The 27,446-nt window shown below is 45.9% G+C and overlaps 1 protein-coding gene across 1 annotated transcript; it reads left to right on the top strand.

The window, feature by feature from the left end:
* On the top strand, positions 1-26,129 carry TNN (tenascin N). The gene is made up of 15 exons (XM_076339632.1): positions 1-439; positions 5,305-5,568; positions 6,429-6,614; positions 7,155-7,244; positions 9,263-9,526; positions 12,498-12,761; positions 14,758-15,021; positions 16,472-16,735; positions 19,350-19,480; positions 20,010-20,142; positions 21,004-21,155; positions 22,278-22,374; positions 23,055-23,222; positions 23,896-24,059; positions 24,653-26,129. Exons 1-15 carry the CDS (start codon positions 28-30, stop codon positions 24,797-24,799), a joined length of 3,000 nt encoding a protein of 999 aa, XP_076195747.1. The 5' UTR covers positions 1-27; the 3' UTR covers positions 24,800-26,129.
* The last annotated feature ends 1,317 nt before the right edge of the window (positions 26,130-27,446 follow it).

The raw sequence follows: 27,446 nt of genomic DNA on the forward strand, positions 1-27,446 counted from the left end.
TCAGTGCTTCCTCTGAAAACCTGCCAGATGGATTTCCAGAGCTGGTTTGCCTTCCCAATGGGGGTATTGCTGTGCTGTGCTCTTCAGACATCTGCTATTCAACATCCTGCATCTCACAACTGCACCAGCAATGGTCAGAGAATATCCTTCAGCCACTCCTACAAGGTTGACCTGCCCACATCCTCCCAGATTAAGGTGGAAGCAGATCCATTACAGCATGAAGACAACAGTGAGGTGCAGCTAGATCCTGGAGAGACTGAGGAAAATGAAGAGCAGAATATCATCTTTAGGCACAACATCCATGTGCATGCACCCAAATGGGACTGTGAAAATTTGACCCACATTAAGGGTCTGCTTGAGAGGATGGAGAAGCTGGAGAAAGAAGTGGCAGAGCTGAGAGAAGTTTGCAGCCCTCAGAAGTGCTGTGGGGGAAGCCAAGGTAAGTAACAATTGCAGTATCTGTTCTTACATCCCAGATACAGCCTATTTACTGCAGAGATTTGGGGACTGGAATCCATTTGTCAAGGATATTGGGGGTTTTCCGTGAGTGAAATGCTCGAGTCCTACAGATGGGACAGTGCTCTGGTTTCTGTGATGTGAAAGGAAATCTGAAGGTCCCAAAATGTGGTAGTACATATCATTTCTGGAACCAGCGCAGGGGAAATCTCCCAGAAGCGGAAGGGAACAGTTCCTGAGTTTCACGTAGATAGGAGGATTCAGTGGAGGAATTTCTGGGGGAGGATGGAAGATAAGGGAAGCAATTCTTGTTGCTGACTTTTCCTTTCTCGTTTTTGCCTCCAGAATTTTGCAGTTGTTGAAAATTTGTCTTTTTATTTCCTCCTTGATAACTGACTAAAAGAAGAGCAGAGTTTATGATGATGTTTTGTGGTGGCCATTGGCTCTGCCTGTGGTCAAAGGTTTATACAGCATGGCCTCTAAGAAAAGATTTGACAAACTGATGTTGTTTGGAGCATAGAGACAAAAAGAAGTGCTCAGTCTTTGCTTACATGAAAAATAAAGGTGTATAGCAGATGAGAATAATGTGCTTTCCATCTTTATAACAACTGTGGTGAGAAATGGTGAGCTTAAACTACAGCCAGGAAGATTCAGGTTAGAGGCTGTGAAAAGCTTTCTAGCTGACTGGCTGGGGGTGGTCATGGAATCTGCATTCCTGCTGACTACAGACAAGTGCATTGGGAAAGGCAAGGGTGGAGCTGGTCCCTCCTTGGACCTGGGGCAGATGGCCAAGATGATGTCTTCAGGTCTTTTTCAGCCCATATTTTCCAGTGATATTTATGCTTTCCCTTTAATGACCTTGAACACACCTTTGCACTATCTGTCCATTGCTATGTTCCTAATTTTTTCTTTTTTTTTCCTCCCCCCCCCCCCCCCCCCCCCCCCCAATCTGTGTGTCACACTTGCTGTTGTACATCCTGGTGCTGCTCTGGCCAGGTGTCTCGCATTGCAGTGGCCATGGGACTTTCCTCTATGAGACTTGCAGCTGTAAGTGTGCCGAGGGCTGGGAGGGCAGTGACTGCTCCCACCCCACCTGCCCCAGCCACTGCAGTGGCCATGGGCGCTGTGATGGTGGGAAGTGTATTTGTGATGAGCCTTACTTTGGTGAGGACTGCAGCCAGCAGCTCTGTCCTGAGAACTGCAGTGGCAACGGCATCTGTGACACAGCCGAAGGGGTCTGCCAGTGCTATGAGGAGTTCATCAGAGAGGACTGCAGCGAGAAACGATGTCCCGGGGACTGCAGTGGCAATGGGTTCTGTGACACAGGAGAGTGTTACTGCCACGATGGCTTCTTCGGCCTTGACTGCTCCCAGGGTGAGACATGCCTGTGAGTTATTTCTCCCTTCTTTCTTTCATTCTGAGTTTCCCTCTCTACCTCCCATAAACATTTGGTTAATCCTGTAGATAAGCCAAGCCTGGGGTCACCATGTTCGTCTCTGAGTTCCTGCTGGGCTAGGGATTGCTGACTGGTCCTTGTCTTCAAAAATCACCTGGAAAACATTTCTGAATTGGGGAAAGGTGGAAATGCAGTTAAAGGTAGTGCTAGCACAAGCCTGTGTATAGCAGCTGAAGGAGAGAGCAAAACTGGGTATGGAGCCCGTAATTAAAGAGGGAGCCAGTCTGTCTCTTGACATACAAATGAGACAATACAAGGTAAAAGTCATGTTTGCTGCAGTGTGCACTGCTTGCTGATAAGGTAGTTGATTTGATAAAAACTGTGCGACAAAGGATGCATAAATCCTTTAAATAACCTCTCTTTGAAGTGAGGTCTTTGAGAAACTCTCCCCTATCCTGCTTTGTTACAAGGCGATAGGGTTTGCCTGAGAAGGCCTGGCTGAGCTTTCCTTGAGGTGTGTGTCTAGCAGTTTCTGCTTAAAGCTGGATGGCTTGGTGCCTATTCCGAAAAACCTATAATCTCCCTATAACCGCAAGTTGATGCTCCAGGCTTCAGCACTCAGCCTTTTACCCTGGAAGCCACCTTTCCTTCTCAGCACATCACTGCTAAGTCTAATCTTTCACAAAGCCTCAGGAAGGAGAAGTAGGCAACAGCCACATGCCGAGCACCAGGTATTGCTCAGCAGGGGTTTGCAGTGACCTTACTGGCAGGTCTTTTCCGCTCCGGATCATCCCTCCTCTCTCAGACCTGACCTATCTGCTTAGAGACTCGCCTTTTATTTAAAAGATTATTAGCTCAAATTCGTCATGCAAACAAGAGCTCTGCATCAAAACTTCACTCCTCCTTATCCTTCCACACTATTCAGAGATTTTTCTCTGTGGCTCCAGCACTCTTCTCTCCTGTCAGTAGTCCAGGATTTGCTGCTCAGGGGGTAGCATCTTTACAAAGGTGGTAAGCAGAATTGTTTTTCCCAGAGCAGAAGTAATTTTCCCAGAGAACTGTGGCCCAGCCAGCCTCTCCCAAAGGGCTGGTTGGGTCCAGCCTTGGATCCTCTTACACATCTGCAGCTGTTTTACAGGCTGTGAAAGTGGCCTCTGTTCTCTGAGTATCGGAGTGAGCAAGCACTACAGAGTTAATGCATATTGCACAATCAATTTTGCTACTGTTTCTGAGCACTACACCTCCACTCCTGTTTAACTACTTTAAGTCCAAAGGCAAATGGTTCCTATCTCAGCATCTGTAGCCAAGTGCTCCTCTCCCATAGCTGTTAAATTGCCTTTTCTGTTCCAATTTGGATTAGATTTCTGCATCCTGGGAGATTTACACTGAGCACTGTTTTATTTATTTATTTATTATTATGACTATGTTTTTTATGTGTCTCAGATCATGAAATGACATATTTTGTTGTATATTGCGATGATAACTGGAATGTCTGAACGTCTAGAAGTTACTATCAAGCATGCAACAATATAACTAATGTCCTGCAATTCCTTGTGAATGAGAACTAGAGGACAAGGACACACTGAACAGCAGGTATTTGCCTGTGCTCTTTCTGGACTTTGTTTACTGGCACTCCAAAATAGCACTGTGGGATATCTGAATATGAATAAACCAGCAGTTTAAAACAAGGGTATCCACAAAACCAGTTGTTTTGGTATCTCAGCACAATATTAGTTTAACCAGGAAGTCTGTGTGTTGATGCTGTAATCAGGAAATCAGAAAGGAAAATGAAGAGGGACTCTGCTGTTCCCAGGGGAGCCAGGGTTCCCAACAAGCCCCCGTGTGAGCTCTCAGTCCAGCGCTGGATCTATAAATGTGCTGCTCGTTTCCTGCTTGCTTCGGCCACTAGGGCCTCAGCCTGCTTCTGGAGGAGAAGCTGCCTGATGGAGAGAGATTGATGAGCGCAAGCAGAACGCAAGATGGACTCTGGCACGGCCCACAACCACCCGTCTCCCTAATTCACCTCAGCAATTAGTGCTGTGCTTGTGATGAACCCTTTCGCTTCAGGCTAAGAGGTCCTCTGCTGTCAGAGAGCAAGAGGAGGAGGTTTTCAAGGGTTACCAAGTCCAGGCAATGCCTCCTTCCCCTTCACACCTTCACAGGGCCACTTCCTCCGGCTCTGACCAGGAGCGTTTTTGTCAAGTCCTGAAGTGCTTGGCTTCGTCACGTTGGCTGGAGAAGATGGCTCTGGTGCATCTCAGGGTAGAGCAAAAAACCATGTTGCAAAAATAGATCCCCCTGGGCTAGAGAGTCACTGCCTTTGCAAGAACCCCTCATCAAAATGCCCGGCTCAGAAACACAAACTGTCCTAGGCATTGTCCTAAACAGATGATACTGGTTTCTTATGCCACATCTCTCCTTTTCAGAGAGGCAGATACAATCCTCTTCCGAACTATGCTTAGACAAGGGATAAACCATATCATATGTATTTAGGTTCTTCATTATTTTACTGCCAAGCTGGATTATTCAAATCCAGCTTCTGTATCACAAGGAGAGGCTGGATGAATGTTCTCACATTTTGTACAAAGTTTTCATCAAAAGCATTGGCAAGCATGTATTGAGGGTGGAATTTTGTGAGAGCTGTGAATTACACAAGGGAATGAATGCTGCCTTTCAAGTGAGAAGAATATCATTGTGTTATCTGGCCTAATGTTGCTGATGCATGCCTTTTTACAAGCACTTGCTATCTATGTTTTGCTATAGGTTAGTGCCTTGCTAATGAAATACAGCTGGTAGACTGTTTGATCAGTTTATGATGTGCTTACTTGTAATTAAAATCAGGTAAGCTTTCTGATAGATGTCCTACACGACTGCTTTCAAGGGCTGCCTCAAGATACTGGTGAGCTGTCTGTCTTGTGGCAAAACGGTTAAGGCACTGTTGGTGTCCTGAAATTTATTGTGTTCCGCAGATTTGCCCAGGTCTCCTCCAGGCACCAAGTGTAAGTCTCCGTCAGTATAAAAGCTCAGTTTTCTACCTCTGCCATGGAGAAGCTGTGTTCCCCAGTTCTGGGGACTAGTTGACATTTTGAAGTAACTCTGACAGTGATAAGGAAAGAAGGTTTTGGCTTTTCTTTCTCTTCCTAGAGACATTGGAAGGGACAGCTTTATGAGAGAGTTTTCCTCCTGCCAGTGTTTGTTTAGAAGCTGGAAAGAAGAGTCCAGGAAATTATTGTATTTGTTACTGACTGCAATATTAATTTGTATTTAATGATATGCTGTTGGGCAGAAAGAAATGGACAAATCCAAGATGACCACAGACTGGGAGTTCCATTTCTGCATTCTTTCTGTATTCAAAATAGGTTTGAAAAAATTTCTTGCTTGGCCATGTGAGCCCTGGACCAAATGCTAAGACATCATCCTCACTGCAATGTTTTTCTTTGTTTCTCTTCTAGTGCTTGCTCCTCAGAACCTGCAGCTGCTGAACTCCACAGAGAACTCTCTGGCTGTCAGCTGGGATCATATGATTGATGTGGATAATTACCTCATTAGCTATTATCAAGTAGGGTATGAGACATTGGTGAAACAAGTCCACCTGCCCAAAGAGCAGCTCAGCTATGAGATTGTGGGTCTCTGCCCCGGCACCACATATAATGTCATGCTTCGTCATGTGAAGAAGGGGATTGCCAGTGAGCCCCAGTATCTAGAAGCAAGTACAGGTAGGACAGGCAGTCTTTTTCTTCAGAGTCAGAAGTTGTAGATCTTTAAAGTTAGATGCAAATAAGTGGAGCAAATTGTTTGGCTTTGCAGGTTTGTAACATCCTGTCTGAGCACTGGAGAGCACTTTCTCCTCCCAGTCTCTGCTGCACTTTTTTGCCATCATTCTCTTCTGGAGAATCTGTTTCTGGGGCTGAACGTATTGCAAATTTCCTATCTCTCCCTTTATCTTGTCCAAATCCTACTTGCGTTGACACCCCTGAATTCCAGGGAATCCATAACATTGCCTACTTCAAGAAGCAGGAATGAAAGCATGCAAGATAAGGCCAGCATGTTATTAAGAATAATGCACTGTTTGACTGGATGCAGAAGGGACATTAAAGTAGGCAGGATGTCATTCCTAGGTACTAATTTGCCAAACATGCCTGCAGCAGTGAGTTTTCCTCATGAGCCTGATGCTACTGAGGTTAGGAGGCTGGGTATGGAAAGACTGCATATTTGACACATTCTCTCTAGAACTAAAATGGCATTTTGTTAGCAGTTGACAGTATGCTGTCTGCCTGCACTTGGCAAAAACAGTGAAAAGTTTGGTTATTTTGACATTTTTCTTACTTCTAGCACAACAGGTGGGAGCTGAGAGCCAGAAAACTCTTGAGTTGGAGTGTTACCATGGATAAAACTAAGCCTGTTGAAATAATGATTGTGCTGTACTTGCTCAACTCTTCAGTTTGGCTCAGGAAAATGTCTCAGGTCTCAGAGCAGGCAACTGGGGAGGGAGGGGGGCTGTTTAGCAACCTCCTATCTTATATTCACCTTTTGGTGCTGATCCTGCTTCCTCATGGCCCTCTGCTGTCCTTCCCAGTCCTGTCTGCACTCAATGCCATCTGGGTGACAGAGGAGATGGAGCACTCCCTGGAAGTGGAGTGGGAGAACCCACCAACAGAGGTGGATTATTACAAGCTGAAGTTCAGATCCCTGATGGAGATGGATGAGAAGCAGGTCACGGTGCCCAAAAGCAATGACCCTAAGAGCAGACACATCATGACTGGTGAGTACTTGTGGGTATTCCAAACTGGGCAGGGGCAGGGAGAAGTGGCAGGAGTGATTGATGGTCAGACCATAGTCCTGAGATGATTCTTCTCTCATGTGTGGATGGCCAGTTTTCCTTCACCGCATGCCTGCCGTAGGCCAGGGTGAGATTTATTGGGGTTCCCCTAACCCATAATGATGGGTGTCTCCACAGGGAGAAAGCTTCTATGCCTTGTGGATAGGAAGTTTCAAGGCATATTCATTCAGCTTTAATTCCATCCTTGTTAGGAATAAAGTATATTCTATTTCAGAGCTGGTAATGTTCGTGCTATGGAAATCCCTGCTCACTGTGTATGTCAGTGTATGCCCTACTGGCAAGCCTGGACCAAAAGTGCTACCAAGGCATTCTCAAGACAAAAGGAAGTTCAGATAGAAATCTAAACTTTAAGTTCCTCTCTGCTACAAACCGAGAACTGGGTAGACTAAACAAAATAGCTTTCTTTAAGAAAAATTACCGTCTTCCCTAATTGTTTATAACGCTTCCTTTTGCTCTTTGTAGGCCTGAAACCTGGCACAGGGTACGAGGTTACCATCGTACCTGTGAAAGACAATACAGAGGGGAAACCATCCTCAGTGAGTGGTAGGACTGGTACGTGTAAAGTTTCTTTTATGATAGTGATGTTACTACAGCGTTTTGGGGGCAGATCTGTCAAGATCACAGCATGAAAAGTGCATAGTTGGCTGCTTCTTCACGCATGACCTGCAGCCAAGTCTGCTTATATCTTGTTTAAGCCTGTCTACACCATATATTAAACACTAAACCTAGCCCTAGCTCAGTCTTTTGCCTTGGTTTTGAATCTACAGTAACTTCACCCTTAACTTGACTAACGGCTCCAGCCAGATGCAGGATAAGTGTAGTAAGCTGGCCTCTGTATGTAATAACAACCCTCAAACGAGCTCAGAGCTAGGTCCAGCAGTAACTCAAAGTTTTCTGGTTCATGACTTCCCTAACTAGGTCATTGACAGGATGACCTCGCTTAAACCTAGCACACACGATTTGTGGTCTGAATATAGCCCTTCCTCGTGGATCCTCTGGGCAGCTGCCACTGAGTGCCTTGCAGCTGTTAGCTGCTGCTGATTTGTCTGGTCTCTGAGCCTAGGAGCGATAAGGAAGAGGACAAGTTCTTCTTCTCCTGTATTGCCTGGCTCCAGTGTTATTTTTCTGTTCACCAGACTGAACAGAACAGTTGGACTGAGGAGCAGATTAGCACACCGTTGCCAGGCCTGCATTTCCACTGGGGGCTATAGTCCCAGCCCGCTGTGTGGTCCGATACACCTGCCCCCATGGAGGCGAAGTTGTGCTTGTCCAGTGGGCTGCACAGTGGCACAGCCCTGGCATGTCTGTGGTAGTTTGAGTCTTCGCCTCTTGCATGTGAAGTGACTGAAGAGGCTTCAGCTACTTGCTGGCCCTTAGAGGTTGAAGCTTTGGACTGCTTTATCTTGTAACAGAGTCTGAGTCAGATGTAGTCATCTCCAGCATGGCAAGAGCACAGAAGCATCCTGGGGCTGACTTCTGCTCTGACTGTGTGCTCAGTACAGCTCAGAGGGCCTGGCAGATGCTACTGTTACTTGACTATTATTTTTCCTGTAACTGGCAGCCTAGCCATTCCAGACCTGAATGTTAAAGCAGATCTGGAAACCCTGTGGTTCGTTGATGCTTCAAGCTCTTCAAAAACGTGGCAGAATATTTTTGAGCTATTATATTGCAAAAGAGAGCTTGAAGAAGTTTGAACTCTCATTCTACCTGTAAGATTCTGGAAACTCTGAAATTCAGCTCTCTTACAAAAGGGTAGCTGTGCTTCATCCAAAGACTGAAAAATCCCAAATCAGGCCTGACATTCCTGAGGTTGTCTTGTGAATTATTCCATTAAAAGACAATTGATTTAAAACAACAAAACCTACAACCTCCACACCGCCATTGTAAGGCTGCTCTTCTTCCCTGTGTAGATTCTGATTATTTGGAACACGCTTGGCTTGTGTTTTCAAGCTGTTCTTCACAGACATGGGGGCTGCAAAACTTCTCAAAAAAGAAAAAAAAAAAAAATCCACAGTGAGTAATCCTGCTCATATTCTTATGTAACCCCTGGAACTTAGGAGCTGCGACTAAGACAAATACCAGCTATTGCAAGAGCTACCACTAAACTCTGATTCACAACCTAAAATAGCAGAAGCCTTGGGGGAGTCTTGAGAGACAGGTCTGCAGGATAGGCAGAAAGGGAGGAGCAACAAATGGCTGACACTGGAGGCAGAAAAAGGATGGAGCCTATACTTGGTGCTGTGAGGAGGGCAAGCAAGAAGGTAATGCTCAAGATGGTACCCATGGAAGGTGAGGCAGGTAGCCTGCAAGCTTTTCCTGCAGAAAAAAAATGGAAAGTTTCATCTAAATGGTAGACACAAGCCCTGCTTTCTCCCCACTCTGACCATGCTGGTTTGTCATGGATGTGTTTCTTTCTCAAGGGGCTGTAGGGGGAACCTAAGTGACTCTTTGTTTTAGCTGGCCAAAGCAGCAAGGCAAAATGAAGGAAATGTGCACGTGCCGTGACAGGTATTGTAGTGGTTTAATTCAGCTGGAGTTTCCTAATCCTGTGCTTTGAAATGTTCTCTCAGGAGTTGATAGCCCAACCAATGTGGCAACTGACCAAGTGACAGAGGATACAGCCACTGTCTCATGGAGTAAAGTTGAGGCTCCCATAGACAGGTACATGGTGAGATACACCTCAGCTGATGGGGACATCAAGGAAATAGAGGTGGGGAGTAAAAATGACATCATCACCTTACTGGATCTGAAGCCAGGCATGGAATATGTCATCCACATCTGGGCAGAGAAGGGACCCCAGCAGAGCAAGAAGGCAAGTACCAGCGCCGTGACAGGTATGTTGTAGCAGCAGCAGCAGTGGAGGCAGCCGAGTTTGAATTTCAAACTCCTTCATCAATTGTACTTGTTTTAGTAAAGCTTCTCCTGCTTTGCACAGGTTTGTGAGGCAAAAAATTCATGTCATGCTTACTAGAGTGGCTGAACAGGTCTCCAGCTCAGCTTGAAAACTCTTTGTTTCGAGTCCTGTTACGGACAGGTCCTATGGCAAGGCACCAGTTACTATCAGTACAGAGAACAGTGAAACACAGCCAAAACTGAAGCCTCATAGCTGGAACATTTAATTCGTGCCTTGCCTTTAAAATGCCGTAAACAACCTCCAAGCTTTTCTTTGACTGTTGTGGCCTTTCTCAACAGGACAGGGGGCTCATACGCATTTTGCACAGATAGTCACGACAGAGTGTTTGTTAAAAAGGAAAAACAAATTTATTGGGATCATGTCATAAGGTAAGACTCACATGGAGAATCAAATCTCTGAACAGAACATTCGGTCACTGTCCCTTGGTGGCTGGGAGTCTCCACTGGAAGGGTGCTTGCAGCAGGGTCTGCAGCTAGATTGGGAAACTCCTCGAATCACTGTTTTGCTCAGTTCTTATAATCCAGCCAGCCGTGGTCCAATGTGGCTGTGTGTACAGGAGCAGTTTCTGCTGATGATTTACAAATGTCTTACCTATGTGCAATCTGTACTTCTGCAGCAGAAATTACCTAGGGTAGTGTTTGGGATGCTCCACTCAGGATGTTAATCAACACATTTAAGCATATAAATTGGACTAGACACAATAGGAGCTGCCTCGGGGGAATTTGTAGGACCTCACCCAGAGGGGATTGGTAAGGATCAGTCAAATGCTTAATTATGAAGTTCAGTCAATCACCTACTTTGAAGTTGGTCCATTGTCTCAAGCCAGCCCATGTTCTCACTGATACAGGTGACTGGCTGGGGAGCTCCTGGACCATCCAGGGAGTTAAGGAGTTAAATGCACTGCATATGCATACAGGCACAGCCCATACCCAGCTGCAATGCAATTATAACTAAAGAACAAACTTGATTTTCATATCACTCGATTTTCATATCACACAGGAAAATAATTCACTTGATTTTCTTGCCACAGGTGAGCATCTTACACTGCTAACTAGCTGAGCTGTGATTATTCAAATACATGTTCCCAGTGTGCACCACTCTAGGTGACACAAATGAGGCTCAGCATCTTTCATTAAAATGAGAAGTAATGTATTTTAGTCTCATGAAAGAGGTGAGATTAGTACACACAGGTGGAAAATCACAACTTTTACCATAGCTAATGTGTGGTAAATCATAGTGCAGCTAAGCTGGTGTCTGGTAAATTGCAGTGTGGCCGTCAGATGGTTGTGCATTTGTGCCCTGGAGTTTAGAGCCTTCTAAGAATAAGCCAGAATAAGAAATGCTGTTCCAGTAATTTGTGAGGCATCTGCAAGTCCTTCATTGCTCAGGCTGCTGAGAGGTATTTAGCAGTTTAGTGAAGGAAAAAAAAAAAAAACCAACAAAGCAAAACAGAATCCACAAAAAAACATGCTCTCTGTATAGGTCACGGGCTGTTGGGCCGTCCTTGAAGGGCCACATTCCTGCAAGCTGCTTTGTGATAGTCACTTAAGGCTTGTGAAGTCTAGCATCATGTTTCTGTCTGTGAAAAGAGCAAGGGAAGGATTGGTTAATGGGAGGAGATTGAAAGTGGCTTTTTTTCTAGTGGAGAATGTGAACATAGTTCTCGCTAGTGTTGTTGCCTTGTTCTTCACCTTCAAACCTTCCCTTAAGAATTGCCAGTGTAGCGTCCACATAGTGGCCAGATGGCTGACAGAAGATACAGTCACAATCTCGTGGGATAGGGCCTCTGATAGACAGGTACTTGGTGAGATACAACACAACTGATGGGGATGCAAAGAACATGGAGGTGGGGAAGGACAAGAGCATCACTGCTCTGACAGGACTGAAGCCAAGCAAAAAGTATGCCACCAGCCTCTGGGCAGAGGGGGGAGCCCAGCAGACATCAAAGCTGTGACAGGTAGGAAGTTTTGCTTTAGTAGGAAATAATCCTGTCCCAGGAGAGCTGCATTTCTGACAGAGATTCTGAGCAGGCAGTTTGGTTTTTGGGATAATTCCCAGAGCAACCCGGACAAGAGGTTGTGATCTTCAGAAAGCAAGAGACAGTAACACCATATTCTGCATGGGCTTTCCTCTCTGCCTGTGCAGGGTCAGCTGTGTTTTTGTTGCCAACAAAGAGCCCTGCTGTTGCAGCTGTGAGGAGGAAACCTAGACCCCAGCTGAAATACCTCAGAATTGGGCACCTCCCAGCTTTGTAGTTCAGGCCCATCCTTGATAAGAAATAAAGGATGAGAAGTGGAAGAAATTGACTGGGCCCTTGAGGGGAAGGAAGAAGTGTAGCTTCACCAGGACAACCTGTGTTCTTCACTCCTAACTGTTCCTGCAGAAATCAGCAGCCCAGCTCACCCAGCGCAGGGTCAGACGGCTGACTGGCCCTGCCACCTTGGCACTGACATACAAGTGTGTATACCAATGAGTCAAGAATGGTAGGACTTGCAAGTGGTTAGCCCCCTTGTTTTATCTACCTTGCACTGTATCCAACAGTACAAAATGATTTGGGGCCACAAACAGTGATATCCAATGGGACTCACTTAAGTGTCAGTTATTTACACTGCATGATCAAAATATGGTTTGTAGCTAAAGATGAAACTTCTGTTGGATTTACCAGTTTGAGCTGGAGAATAAAACAAGCATGCTTTTGGACAAAGGACCCTTTTTAGGTCTTTGGGCATAGAATCATTTCCCAAAGCTCATCTGTTTTTCCGAATATATTTGATAGTCTGATAAAACATACTACCTCTGCCTATAAAACTTGTGTTGTCTGTGTCTTGAGACCATTGTGATTACCACAGCACTATACTAAAACTTCTAATAATTATGACTTTTGTTTACAGAAATCGACAGCCCAACTGAGCTGTTGACTGACCAAGTGACAGAGGATGCAATTACTGTTTCCTGGAACAAAGTCCAGGCTTCAATAGACAGATACAGAGTGAGCTACACCTCGGCTAATGGGGACACAGAGGAGAGAGAGGTGGAGAAAGACAAGAATGTCACTACCTTGGCAGGACTGAAGCCAGGCATGGAGTACGTCATTTACATCTGGGCAGAAAAGGGAGAACAACAGAGCAAGAGGGCCAGCACTGAGGCTGTGACCGGTAAGAGGGCAATAGCTTGAGTTGAGAGTGTAAGTTACAGCCCAGCTTTGCCTTAACACTGAATAAGTCCATCCTAAAGCAGTTTCACAGCAGAGGGAGATTCAAGCTTAACAGATCGAGTCTTCAGGTTAGTGCATCTTGCTGTGAAACCTATCTAACTCATCACAGAGAGATTCTAATTACCTGTATGTACTACAAATGGGCTGTGTTGTGATTACTAATAGGGATTAAGGAAAATGAAGCCTTTGCAGCAGTGTCTCTTATGTATTTAGAATCATTAAGGTTGGAAAAGACCTCCAAGATCATCGAGTCCAACCAGCAACCCAACACCACCATGCCCACTAAACCAGGTCCCTAAGCGCCTCATCTACACGTCTTTTAAATACCTCCAGGGATGGTGACTCCACCACTTCCCTGGGCAGCCTGTTCCAATGTTTCACCACTCTTTCAGTAAAGACATTTTTCCTCATGTCCAACGTAAACCTTCCCTGGCGCAACTTGAGGCCATTTCCTCTCATCCTATCGCTTGCTACTTGGGAGAAGAGACCGACACCCACCTCGCTACAACCTCCTTTCAGGTAGTTGTAGAGAGTGATGAGGTCTCCCCTCAGCCTCCTTTTCTGCAGGCTAAACAACCCCAGTTCCCTCAGCCGCCCCTCATAAGACTTGTTCTCCAGACCCTTCACCAGCTTCGTTGCCCTTCTCTGGACACTATATTTATATAGTCTTGTTTTGTTTTAATTGGTTAATTCATTTATCCTTCATCATGGAATAGGGAAATGCTCAGTTCCTTTTTGCAGATGAAAAAATTGAAGTGCAGAGAGATTAACAGCATGCAGGATGCCTTTTCTTGCAATAGGATGATTAATCCTTGTTCCTCAGTTGTTCTTACTAGGACTTTCTTTCCCCTGTGCATCCAGTCCTGGTTAAGAAGGTGTAGTGATCTGCCCAGTGTGAGGGTTACTGGTTTATAACAACATTGTAAAGCTGGATGTCTGAATTGATTGCAAGCTGTTGCAAGTGTTTACAAGACCCATGCTCTAGGTCAGGGACTTGCTGAAGGAAGATGAGTAAGTGCATACCTGGGTCATCCCGGTCTCTTAACAAAAGAGCTTTGTTCTCTCGCTGTTGTGGTTTAACCCGGCAGGCAGCTAAACACCACACAGCTGTTCGCTCACTCCCCCCCACCAGTGGAATGGGGGAGAGAATCGGGGGGAGGAGTAAAATTTGTGGGTTGAGATAAAGACAGTTTAATAGGACAGAAAAGGAAGGGAAAATAATAGTAATGATAAAAGAATATACAAAATAAGTGATGCACAATGCAATTGCTCACCACCTGCTGACCGATGCCCAACCAGTTCCCGAGCAGTGGTCACTCCCGCCCCTCGGCCAGCTTTCCCCCAGTTTATGTACTGAGCATGATGTCACATGGTATGGAATATCCCTTTGGCCAGTTTGGGTCAGCTGTCCTGGCTGTGCCCCCTCCCAGCTTCTCGCTGGCAGGGCATGAGAAGCTGAAAAGTCCTTGACTAGTGTAAGCACTACTTAGCAACAACTAAAACATCGGTGTGTTATCAACATTATTCTCATCCTAAATCCAAAACACAGCACCATACCAGCTACTGGGAAGAAAATTAACTCTATCCCAGCCAAAACCAGGACACTCACTTTCTGGACAGATGACATCTATATGAGCTTCAGAGGCTTGTGATTGTGAGAAAATAAGAAAGTAACAGTATCTTGCTTTGCAAGGGCTCTCTTCTGTCCAGGTCAGGACTGGCTGTGCTGTTCCCTCGGAAAGCTTCTGTAAGGATTAAAGACAGACCCCAGTCAAATCACCTCAGACCTTGATACTTCCCAGCTTTGTGGGTCCAATCAGTGTGTGATTGGAAATAAAACTTGAAAAAGGAAGAAACTGGCAAGGCCCTTGAGGGGAAGGGGTGTCACAGTACAGCCTATGGCAGCCTGTGTTCTTCACTTTTAACTGTCTCTGCAGAAATTGACAGCCCGGCTTACCTTGTGACTGATCAAGTGACAGAGGACACAGCCACCATCTCCTGGGCCAAGGTCCAGGCTCTCATAGATAGGTACATGGTGAACTACACTTCTGTTGATGGTGACACAGAGGAGATGGAAGTGGGAAAGAACGAGACTACCACGACTTTGACAGGACTGAAACCTGGCATTGAATATGTCGTCTTCCTCTGGGCAGCGAAGGGAACCCGGCAGAGCAAGAGGATCAGCACTGAGGCAGTGACAGGTATTCCAGAGAATCTTTGTGCTTCTACATGACACTATGTTGTGGAAGTGATCTCAATTTCTGTCCTGTTTTCTTCTGGCCTGTTGCAGAACATACACTAGACACTGTTTTGTCTTGTGGTCACCTATGATGTGGGGACATCCATGATAAAGGCACCTTCAATCTTCAGATAGAGATGGTGCCAAGTCTAGAGAACTTTTAGGAACTAATGACTGCTCTGTTAGTTCAGAAACCATCAGCCCGGTGTGAACTTCACAGCACTTTGCTAAAGCACTGTGGTCCTCACTTACCAGCTTTGCCTACTCTTTTTGGTCTTCGGGTATGCTAAGCTTTGCATATGGCTGAGCTCTGCCCCACAGTATACACTACTGCTGTTGAATCCTGCCTAAACTTAGGATGGTTCAACTAGCGTCACTGATAAGAATAGTATTTATCAATGAATCAAGACTTGGAAGGAAACACCCCTATTTTAATCATCTTCTCCCAAAACATGAAAGGGCAGCAAATGGTCTGAGCCTGACTAAAGTCTTGTAACTATCAGTAATTCCCCTTGTATAATCAAGGTTTTTGCTTACAGAAGTTTGCTGCTTAGCTAGGCAGCAATCAGACTGACTGATTGGCAGAGGACACTGCTAGTGTTTCTTGGGAGTGAGGGAGAGATGGGGTAGGACACAGGTCTCGCTGTCCTGATTAGTTTGAAGCCAGATGTGGAGTATATCATCTGTGTGTGGACAGGGAAAGGAAGCAAGCAGAGCAAGAGGGCAGGCACAAACACTCTTATGGGTGACCTGTGGAAATCTTGGGTTGTAATTTTGCAGCTATGGAAGGAGGGATGTAGCTTCACATGGTGAATTAGTTACTATTATGTTCTCCTTTGGCCACCTCTTTTGCCAAGGCCTTCTTCCCTCAATCTTACTGTAGAGAAGTGTTACACCTTGCTGGCACCTCACAGCTCAAAAAGATATTTGTGGGGGAGGCTGATAAAGGGAAGCAGAGTGTTGGTGCTGCCTCAGTCTCTCACATCTTTCTTTGCCTCAGTGTACCCTGTGTCATCCAGGACTCCAGGGCCGTGCATGCTCCCAAATAACTGGTCTAATGGATCTCTCTTGAGGCTGTGTCAGACCTAAATCCTTACGAACCTTAGATTTCAGTTGGACCTTCTTCTGCACAATCATTCTTCCCTGTATCTCTGCTTATATTTTGCTCCTGAGGCCTCTGTCTGAAGATGGCCATGCCTCAGTGCCTTACCTTGTCTTACTCCAGTTCTGCATTGTCAATAGCAAGCGCGGTGATTAGCCACTGAGACCCAGTAAAGCTACGGATGAGTTAGTCCATGTCATCCTTTGCTTCCTGAGGGTAGGATCATGGGGCTTTAGAAAGCAAAAGTTTTAAGGGGAACATGCGTGTCTTTTAGTTACCCACACTTTCTACTCTGCACCTTGTTTCTTAGAAATGGACAGCCCAAAGAATCTGGTAACTGACCAAGTGACAGAGGACTCAGCCACCGTCTCCTGGGATAGTGTCCAAGCTCCCATAGACAGGTATATGGTGAGCTACACTTCTGCTGTTGGGGACACCAAGGAAATAGAAGTGGGGAAGAACAAGAGCATTACCACCCTGACAGGACTGAAACCAGGCACGAAGTACACCATCCGTCTTTGGACAGAGCTGGGAAGCAAGCAGAGCAAGAGGGCAAGCACTGACATGCTGACAGGTAACTGTGGGAGAAGGGAAGGGAAATGGGGTAGAAGGACCCTACTGTCTTGTTATTTTATGTTTCTTCATCTCTCTTTGCATTACTGGGTAATGAAGAGGCACAGTGGTAAACCCATTCTGGAGATAAGTGCATGAGTATAGACTATCATAACAGAGACTGCTGCTATAGATGGTTATAGAAGAGGCAGATGTTGTAGTACAAGATGACAGCTGATGGTACCCAGCTTATTTCACTAGTCCTTAATCAAAAGCATGCGGTGCTTCATGTGTTGCTATCAAGCCTAACAATAACAGAGGCTTAACAGCCAAAGTTAAACCATTTTAGAATCAGGGACAGTTAAAAATAATGGCCTGCCCTTTGACTCATGACCTTAGACTGGTCCTAGGAGACTGCCAAGCAGGCTTAAATGTGTCCTGTTCAGTCAGTCGTAAGGATTATGGTGTACTGGGAACATTTCAGGGTCACTCCATATCCATTGGCCTTGCTAATGTACTTTTTCTTAGTTTATGAATCAAGCTGGTGTGAGATAGAACAGTTGAAGCTTGGATTTAGGGCAAGATGCCAAGCAGTTCCCCAGTGCTTACAGAGGTCGAGGGCAGCTGATGGGAACAAATGGAGATCTCTTGAGGCCAAAAAACTGAACCTATCTGGAACTAGAAATGCAAGGAGAGTTTCAGCAAATTGAAACGTTGGTTTTTTTGAACTGGAATGAAAATGAAGATACCTGGAAATTTCACATGAAGTGAAACTGCTGGGAGAAGAATGCGTTTAGCATTTGTAGGGATATTTTTGAAATATCTGCACAAAAAAAAAAAGTGTTGTTTTTTTTTTTTGTGTGTGTGTTATATTTCCAAAAGTAATGACAACTCTGTTAAAATAATACAACTTCTGAGGGGGGGACGGGACATTTTCTTACTCAGGGTGATGGCTGATTATTCCCTAGCATTTAAACCGGCTGTGGCAGGGAGCTGTTCTGCGGTGGTCTCCTGCACCCATGGAAACTGCTGACTGGCCTTTAAGAGCAGTGCTGTGAAACTGCAGGACTGTCTCTAAGGCTGCCCTTCCCATCCCTTGCTTCTCGTGATGGATTTGGTACCTTTTAGCTCCCTCTTCTGTCCAGCGGGAGGTATACATGTAATGAGTGACTCGGAAGATTTCTGTGTCCTTTTATTTAAAGCAGTTGTTTAGCGGTCTCCTGAATGAAGCACCGGTTCATTAGATAATGAACTAATGCTTAATTCAGGAGCCTAGTGAAAGGTGGTCTTCAGTTATAATGAATAGCTGGTGTTTTAAACAACATGCTGTGTGAATGTTGGTGTTCCTGTTCCTGTTGTTCTCCTTACATTCGGTGTTTTGATTTCTTCTTCTCTGCCTCTCTATCTGTTTTAAGCAGTAACCCTATACACAAGGAGTGTGGTGTTTCCTGGGAGAAGCCACACTGCTCTACTCTTCTCGTTTACCTAAGACAGACATAGCTTGGCCTTGTCTTCCTCCGTGGCCTTTTCACAACTGTAATATTTCACTGGTGCATTATGATCGTTGTTATGATTATCCTCATAGCACTCTTCAAGTTCTGGGAGGTGTTGTTGCCTGGTTTATATGGAGAAGAACTGAATCAACGGACAAGTTAAATGACATGCCCGTAGTCCCCCAGGGAGGTCTGTGGAAGAGCAGGGAATTGAGATGAATTATTCGGTTATAGTTTGCTATAAACTCAGGTGCACTTCAGGGTTGGACCACTCTTCCCTGAAGGCCAGCACTGCCCACCAAGAACCTTTTCTCTGAAACTTGGAAAGCCGGACAAACCTTACTCCTTAATTTTTTTTCCTTAAGATGTTCCTAAACCACCAGAATATAGCAAGTACAGGATGAAAATGAGGGAGAGGCTTCTTCCATTGTTTTTACTTCCAGCTGAGCTTTAGAAATTGCTTTTATCCTGAGGGAAGCACTGCAGCCCTGTTGTGGGTATCTTATAAGACAGATGCTTTTCAACAACTGCTGTGAACTGGCATTGCTTGAAAATAATTCTGTTGTTCTCCTCATGCTGAACTTGAGCAGTCTGACTGCACAGGAAAAGTCTGGCTAAGCCTTTGATGTCAGTGAAGGAGTTGGTGTCCCATATACAGTACAGACTAAACTGTAAAGCTGTGGGTTTCTTTGTATTCCTGCATTTACTAAAGAAGGCTGAAGAATAAAGCCTGTGAAGTCATTCTTCTGCAGTAGGGAAACAAGTGGTAGCGGGTCTCGGCAGGGCACACTCGGGCCATGCTCCAGGACTGGGGCATAGAGACCAAACCTTACCTATCTGTGAGTGCTCTTCAGAGATCAGCCTGGTGGGGGTTTTTCAAGCAGACGTGTGAGGAGCTCCTGGGCCCTGTACAGTTGAGCCAATTGCAGGGCTCACAAAACATCCCAAACCAGATCCGCAGCAGACCTTGCCATGTTTGGTCTAGGCTTCCGCTGCTTCTTGCTAGCTGTGAAGGTCACTGGGTGACTTCAGTAGTTCCCAGTTAACAGGATCAGGCATTGAAAGCTCAGTCCAAGCCCTGCGCTGCAGTTGCTGTCTTTCATTTATGCAATGGGAGTTCAATTTTCTTTTCTTTTTCAATAGAGATCGATCCTCCCAAGAACCTCCGTGTGTCAGATGTGACTCATTCTACTGGCATGGTTACCTGGACTCCTCCTGCAGCACAGATTGATGCCTATGTTCTGACCTACCAGGGTCGAGATGGCATGAACAAGGTACAGTGAATTCCTCAGCCTTGCAGACCCCACTGAAATCAGCCCTATGATTATGGGCTCTGCCAGTTGGGTCTTGTGGGTATATGGTCCACAGAAAAACAATTTTGAGAGGAAATCTATGCTATCCATGGCCCAGGGAGGGAGAGCTTAAGGAAGGAGATGTGTTACTGTCATGAGTAGAAGCTGTGGAGGGATTTTGTGACAGTGGAATGCCTCTTCCCAACAGATCTCCAGGTCCAGAGAACATGTTTGTTTCTTCACTTTTCTCTTCTAACTTAATAATACCTGGAAGGGCAGCACTCACCAGGGATAGTGTGTCCTCAGTGTCCTAACAGTGTTTTTTGAGACCTTGCCTCAAATCTTCCTTCTGAGGAGACGGACTCCATGTCTCAAGGATATACAGAGAATGTGCGTGTCTGAACTCTACAAGAAAAGCCTGTAAATGCATGTGGAGTATGAGGCACTGTGGTCCAGAAAAGCTAAATGCTATTCAGAGTTGGGTTAACCTTTGATCTGTTTTATTTGGCAGGAAGTACATCTGGGTCCTAGCGAACAACGGTTTGTGCTGGAAGGACTGGAACAAGGAGTGAGGTATACCATCTTTGTGAGGGCCTATAAGGGAGATCGCCAGAGCAGAAAGACAGACAGTACCTTCTCAACAGGTAAGATTTGGCCTTGGTTGTTGCACTTTTCCCTGTGCTCTGCAGCTGTTGTGCTTTATGGTAGAGGTCAGAGGTAGAGTTCATGTTCTACAGACAAACTGGGAAACTGTGTGATCATAAGCAAACCATCTAGCGAGTCAATGATGTATCTTCTGGCTGGGAGTCCATTCTAAGCCCACACCATCTGGAGACTTGGAAACACAATGGGATAGTGTGAGTGGAGATTGCCCACACTGGTCAGTGCTGCTGGCAAACGTTGCTAGCCAAGTGTGGGACAAAGCCTCCTGGTGAGCTGCCAGTGGGCAGGAGAGATGATACACTAGAGATCTTTCTGCACCATCCTAGTAATGGTAGGACACAGCTGTGTAAGTACTGTTGTGGCATTGGGTAGCTGCCCAGGTTGTTTTCAGAGGTCAGGAAATGCACACCAGAATGGCAGCAAATCAAACAAAATCTCACACCAGCTTGCTGTGGGAGCCTCTTGTACTGTGCCAGTGCCCACAGGGGTTGCCAATTGTGGAAAAATGGTGAAATGCAGAGAAATTAAAGTCCCTATTTACTGGCGCTCCCACCTTCGCAAACAAGGGCTCCTCTTCTTGCTCTCACTGCGACGCAAGACTGCATCTCTTGCAGCCTCTGGGGACTTTATCCATGTGCCAGCTCCCAGGCAGCAGGGAAGGCTGCCAGCAGCAACCTACTGATGCAACTGGGCACTGTGTGAGCACACAGTGGGGGCTGCTGCTTTCTTTACTTCTCTCCCAGTACTGTTGTCCTTAGGAGATTCCTAAGGGTGTGAAATGCCTCCACCAGCTCTATGGCCTGCTTTGCTGATGTGAGGTTTTGCCCTCTCTGTTCTCACAGTTAGCTTCCTCTACCCGTATCCTGCAGACTGCAGCCAGATGCAGCAGAACGGCAATGCCTCCAGCGGCATGTATACCATTTACCTGAACGGGGATGGCAGCAGGCCGATGCAGGTGTACTGTGACATGACCACTGATGGAGGCGGGTGGATAGTGAGTGATTCTCTGCTCCTCTTTGGTTTGTTTTTTTTTTTATGAACCTAATCAAGTGGACCTGGTACTGGTGTTAGCTGAGGCTCCTTTTGCTCTACTGCAGTGCTGCTTCAGCTCCTGCCTTGATGGAGTAGCATATTTAGGAAAGGTGGTGGATGCTGATGTACCCCCTCAGACTGTCAGTAGGAATCCTGTGGGAGGTTGAATGGCTCAAAGGCTTGACAGTGGGATACTGGACTTTTAGTTGTCTGGTCATGAATGCCACACAGGCTTATATTATTGCTGATTGAGGGCAATGACTGAGTTATGACAGCTTAATGTGTCACCTCTTGCCAGTTGGGTCACAGGAGTTGTCTGTGAGGGTGCATTCAGCCCTGCCATAAGATGAGGTAGTACAGCTTAGCTTAACAGCCTTGCATAATGAGTTAACTAAGCTATATTATCTCATCTTGACCACAGTATAAGGTTATAGGTATGGACAGTTAAATGCAGTTCAGCTGATGCCTGTTAGTACTTTAAATGCTAGTACTGTGAGCATGCACCTGGACCCTGACCACACAGTAGTTGTTGAGTGGCTCAAGGGAATCTGGAGGCAGAAGCACAAATGCTTTGAGGTGGGGCGCGTGTATGAACATGAAGGAGTGAATCTGAGGTTCTCTGATAGCTGTCTCCCTAAACAACCAAATAAAAATATCTTTATTCCCTTTTTCACCTTTCATTTTCAGTGGTAAGTGATTTTCTCCACTGAAATAAATTGTCTGTGTTACTGCCCAAGTCCCTCTGTTTTGGTGAAGTTTAGAAACCCAATGTCTCTAAGCCTGTTTTGTCCAGGTGTTTAGATCACGCTCAGATTTGTGCTGTCTATAGGCATTTGTGGAAAGTAAACTGTAAAATTTGCACAACTAAGTATTCACCCCAGTGCTTATGTGCAGTCAGAAAATGGAAATGGATTCCTGTGTGTACCCTCCTCAGCTGCAGTGTACCATCAGCTAGAGTTGTCTGTTCCTGAATGCTTCACCTTTTTGTCTGCATTTTGAATCAGGATGAGCATTTCTCATCCCCATCCTCCTTGTCTCTCCTCAACCTGTCATGAACTCTCACTCAGCAATCCTTGCTTTGCAGGTGTTTCAGAGGCGGAGCACTGGTGAGGTGGATTTCTACAAACACTGGAAAAATTATGTGGAAGGCTTTGGAGATCCCACTGGGGAATTCTGGCTTGGTACAGTACAAGGGTGTGACCAGTGAAGAGCTGAAGATTAGCTTTGTAGAAGCACCTAAATGCTGAAATATCCAACCCCTGAGCCTGCAGTCTGGAACTGTCAACTTTTGTGTCTTCCCTAGAAGTGCCAGTGAAGCATTGAGCGATCTGTAAAGGCCCACTAAGTCTTTCCACTGGCATGTTTGGGCTTTGGAGTAGTCTCAGAGCAAGCTAAATTCTGGAAAGGTTTATTTCAGGCTTGTGTGTCCCTATGAGAGGAAAAATAAAGAAATTGCATTTGTGAAAATGCAAAGTCCAGGATAGTACACAAAACTTGGTGTATTAGGTCATTTTTTGTCTGTCTTGTTCTGTTAGAGAACTCTGCGTGGATCAGAGAATCCAGCACTAAATAGGTCAAGGTCTCTGGAGCAAGAGTCTTTAAATGTTCTGGGAAAAATAATGTTGCACTACAGCCAGTCTTGCGCTGGCTTAGGCTGGCTGTTTTTTCTGATACTGCTGTCTCTTGCCAGAAAATGAGATAAGACAGAATAAACTTGGCAAAATGTCATGACAGCATCAAGCAGGGAAGGAGGGAGGCAGGAAATAGCTGATTTAACCAAAATGGCCACAGGGTGAGAGTCTAGGACTGCAAAGGTGAACAAGCTTTTCCCTTTTAAGAGAATAATTCTTTTTTCTTCTAGGTCTTGACAAGCTGCACAATCTCACAAGTAGCAGCCCCATCCGCTATGAGCTCCGGGTGGATTTGCGGACAGCCAGCGAATCTGTCTATGCTGTCTATGACTTCTTCCAGGTTGCCTCGAGCAGGGACAGATACAGGCTGTCGGTGGGGAATTACAGAGGCAATGCTGGTGAGGAGTGCCTCGTACTTGTGCTGTCTCTGCTTTGCACAGGGAAGCAAATGCTGGGACCTGTGTATTTGTTTTGCCAGTAACGTGGGAGCTCATTAGGTCAGGCTAGATCAGATGTGGTTCTCTTTGAGAACAGAAGTGTGTACCTCCTGGGAAGACTGAGGAGAGTATGCCCACAGGCCCGTCTCCTGCTGAAGACAGAAGAAAGAGTTGCTTTTTCATGGGGAAGAGAGGGCTCTGTAACCCAGTGAAACACCAGCTGAAAAGGCAGACTGGGAAGCATTTCCATGAGGTAACCTGTGCTGATGGGGGAGCAGCTTCTGGGGTTCCCCAGCTGAGAAGTGCAAAGAAAGTGGCTTTTGTTCAGGATGGGAGTTCGCTCAACAGCAGTAGCTATCCTGGTGCTGGCTTCTGCCACTGGTAAATCCTTACCATTGCCATTGTGTCCATAGTCTTTCACTTATCCTTTAATATCTTTTTGCCATAAGGTTCAGCTGGGGGGATCCAGCCCTTGGACATAGCAGCTCTTTAGAAATTATTGTCCAGACCCGTCCTGTGCTGTTGCTTTTCCCCTGACAGGCCTGCTCTGTTCTGCCTGAAGGGTGTATTAAGCCCTTAGGCTGAGCAACTGTAGTCTCTTACTCCTATTCATGTCTTTCATCCCTTCCCTTAGGGGATGCAATGACCTACCACAATGGCTGGAAGTTCACAACGTGGGACAGAGACAATGATGTGGCTCTCAGCAACTGTGCTCTGACACACCATGGTGCATGGTGGTACAAGAACTGCCACTTGGCCAACCTCAATGGGAAATATGGGGAGAGCAAGCACAGCGAGGTGAGTGGCCGACCTGTCTGGTGGTCAGCTCTTCTCCCTAGCCTTGAGAAAACGTATGGCGGGGATGTCTCTCCTTGGAGCAGGAGAGATCACCCAGGCTACCCTAACTCACTTAATTTGAAAGGAAAATGATCCGTAAGGAAACTTATAGCTCTTACTCTGTCCTTCCTGGATCCAGAGGACTTGAGCTCATGGCCCCCTGATTCTTGTGGGCAGAGATACTTGCGGTGGAGCTGTCTTGATTTCTGAGGGGAACACATAAAAGAACACTCACTAGGAGCCACACTAGGATGCTGGCTCACTGTCTCATGTAGCCTATACCTTGGCTTTCAGTGCATGCCTTGGTGTGCATCTTATTGTACAGGCTTATTTTGGGCTTGAAGATGGCTCAGTCCTATTGTGTTCCAAACTGGATAGAGATTTGATTTATATTAGGAGTGCCTGGAAAATTGATTATAATTACAGTCAAAATCTGGTGAACAATAGCGACTCTGTTTATTGGAGGGTTAAATGGTATTAGAGGGGGGCAGTGGTAGACTCCTAACACCTGGTCTGCGTGCTTTAATAAAAGAAATTCCTTGGTCTTTTCCCAGGGGGTGAACTGGGAGCCATGGAAAGGCCACAAATTCTCCATCCCTTTTACCGAGATGAAGATCCGTCCTCAGTCTTCCAGTAACGAGCCAATACTGGGGAGGAAGAAGAGGTCTCTATCAGGGAAGAGGAAGAAGATCAGGGCTTAAATTGAACTCTGTGCAGGACAGTATCCAAAGATAATGCTTCAGTATTTCTTAACAAAGTTAGATTCAGACAGCTTTCTCCAATACATTGGAGACAATCACTGACTGACGTGCACCCAGAGACATCTGGATCTGCAGCCCAGCCTGCTTCCAGCCTTTGGAGTTCCTGATGGGTGATCTGTCAGAGACTGGCAGGGGGCTTGTGGGGAGCATCCAACTTGTAGCTCCCCTGGTTGGCTAAACATGACAAGGACCTGCTTGATCCAATGTATGCAACTTCTATGAACTTTACATAAACCAAGTTTTATCACATGATATTGTTTCTCAAAACCCAGGCTGCTAACGCTGCTGAATTCTGTCCTTTTCTGGTGCCATCCACTTCAAACTTCAAAAAATTAAGTTTGATCCCACAAAAAAATAATAGCTCCTTAATTTACATCAGAGAGAGCTTTCCTGGGACCATCCCCTCTCCCTCTCTTGGTCTGTGGTCCTCTTTTTCCTTCCCTGTCATAATTTGGGGCACATTCCCTACTTTTCCTCCAGTCAAAGAGCTGGGTTTTGGGAAATATTGTCAGGCTGCTGGCAAGGCTTGTTAACCCAGGTGAGGTCTGTAGTCTGGGTTCCTCAGCATCCAGTATCACATCTTTACAGGTGATTTGCTCTATATTTTGCTTGTCTCTTCTTACCTCCCAGCCCCAAGAAAAGCCTGAGGAGACATGCAGTGAGTTAATGTTCGCACTCCTGGGTGAGGCCCAGAACAGGGTGAATGTAAGGGCTATAACTCCTCCAAGCCCTGCTCACCAACCCAAGCCTGTCTCTGCATACCGCTTGCCTAAGAGGCCACTTACAGACCATGAACAGAATTCTCTATGTGACTGTCCCATCTGCCACCTTCTGCTTTTTCATTAGCAGCGTGGTAGCTAGTGATGCTGAAATGATAATGCTTGTCAACCGCCTCTAAAATGAACAGCTCTGAGTTAAACCGATCCTGCATGCTCTCCATCAGGCTTTTCTTTCAGGCTGTCTGCAGATGCAGGTGGGCCCCAGTGCATGTTTTCACATTTGGTTGCTTTTTTTCCTCACAGCCATAAAGGTGAGTTTTAGTTTCTTTCCCTGAGCAGATACCAAAATTCTGGACCACCAGCTACAGCCAGGGAAGAAGTATGAACTCGCCAAATGATGCTTGCTCAAAAGCTTCCTTGTCTGAGCAGATTGGAACTTGATTGTCCTATGTCTTAATGGCCTTTTCTATCCCAGTGCTAAGCTGAGTAATACATTTTAAAGAATCCTTCCCAGACTTTGGGGAAGCAATAAAATTGCAAATAAAGGAGGTCCTAAAATATTTCTGTCGTCTTTGCTTTGGGTGGCAGAGTTATTTCTTTCCCCATTTAAACTAAGCCTTCTTTATGGAGATGGAGCAATACCCAGACCCTTAGCGTTGCCAGAGCAATGTGGAAAGACTGGGACTGTGAAAATTAGGTCTTCAGAGTCTGCTCCAAAACAGGGATGGGGACTATGTGATCTCTTCGTGACTGAATAGTGCAAAGCAATTAACTGATCTGTGGCTGCTAGGACCTGGCTGAGGACAGCTAGCTAGAGAACCATCTCTCAAAGGTGACTACTAAATTCTTCATAGTACTTTCAGGGCTGTGCTTCTTTCATGGGTGGGCAGGCAGGGACTCATCTGAGCTGCGTTAGGATATCCAAGCCCTGGTATGGGGGAAAGAGGAGACTAATGGAGGGAGGAGAGGAAAGGAAAATTGCACTTGAAGTGTTTTGCAGGCTCTGTGCTAAGAGCACGAGAGAAGGACACAGGAAAATGATGAGGGTTCTTTACTGTGGTGAAGTGATTTCTCCCCATTGCCCACTTGTCTGTAGGCAAGGGCAGGTTTCACTGTGTTGTTCAGTTAAAGGGCACAGTGTAGACATGAGGAAGGTGACTGAGGGGGACCAGAGGACTAGCCTCACACACAGCCACTCTAAAAGTAAGCGTATGCGCTAAAAAGCAGCAGGCGTGATTGTGCCCAGCAGCTCTTTAGCTCTTTCCTGTGCAAACCTCGGAGGTAAAGCACGATCCCCTTCTAAAGCTGAATCTTACCTGAGAGCAGGGAATATTCTCTTAAGCAGTATGAGCTTTGTATTTCAGAGATAAAGGCAAATGAGACACCTTATTTGCAGTTTCTGAGGAGGGTTTACTTGTCTCTCCTAATTAGGGGCCCCTCTTTCACCAGGAAGGGCAGTCAAAGTGGTGGCGGCTGGAAAACCATTGTGGGAAGTCAGTATTTCCCAACAGCCACAGGATGGCATCATCTCTTCATGCTAGTGCAGGAGAAACTTCCCCGTATCCAGCTGGCCTCTGTGGAAAGACCTTTTTGGGATTAACCGGAGTCTGTGCTACAGCTTTAGAAGCTGGGACCACTCAGATAATGCGGTTGGTTTGCCTTCAGGAACTGGCTGTTCTGGTTTCAAGGCTCAGGCTGGTTGGGGTACTCCCATAAAAATTTCACATTCTCTTACTACGCTTGTTTTGCTGCAATACCCAGCCCTGTAATGGTGATGGTGTAGGGCCAAACAGATTCTTGAAATCTCTGCCTTGCCCTGAGATCACTTAAATTTTATAGGCAGTGAGGTTTGCAACATGCCCAGGGGC

Source organism: Aptenodytes patagonicus, chromosome 5 (genome assembly GCF_965638725.1).
Source record: "Aptenodytes patagonicus chromosome 5, bAptPat1.pri.cur, whole genome shotgun sequence".
Taxonomy (NCBI): domain Eukaryota; kingdom Metazoa; phylum Chordata; class Aves; order Sphenisciformes; family Spheniscidae; genus Aptenodytes; species Aptenodytes patagonicus.

Excerpts from the sequence above, each read along its gene's own strand:
- TNN (XM_076339632.1), top strand. The coding sequence starts at position 28 with ATGGATTTCCAGAGCTGGTTTGCCTTCCCAATGGGGGTATTGCTGTGC. Across the intron at positions 21,156-22,277 it reads CTGATGGAGGCGGGTGGATA|GTGTTTCAGAGGCGGAGCAC; the intron begins GTGAGTGATTCT and ends CTTGCTTTGCAG. Across the intron at positions 22,375-23,054 it reads CACTGGGGAATTCTGGCTTG|GTCTTGACAAGCTGCACAAT; the intron begins GTACAGTACAAG and ends TTTTTCTTCTAG.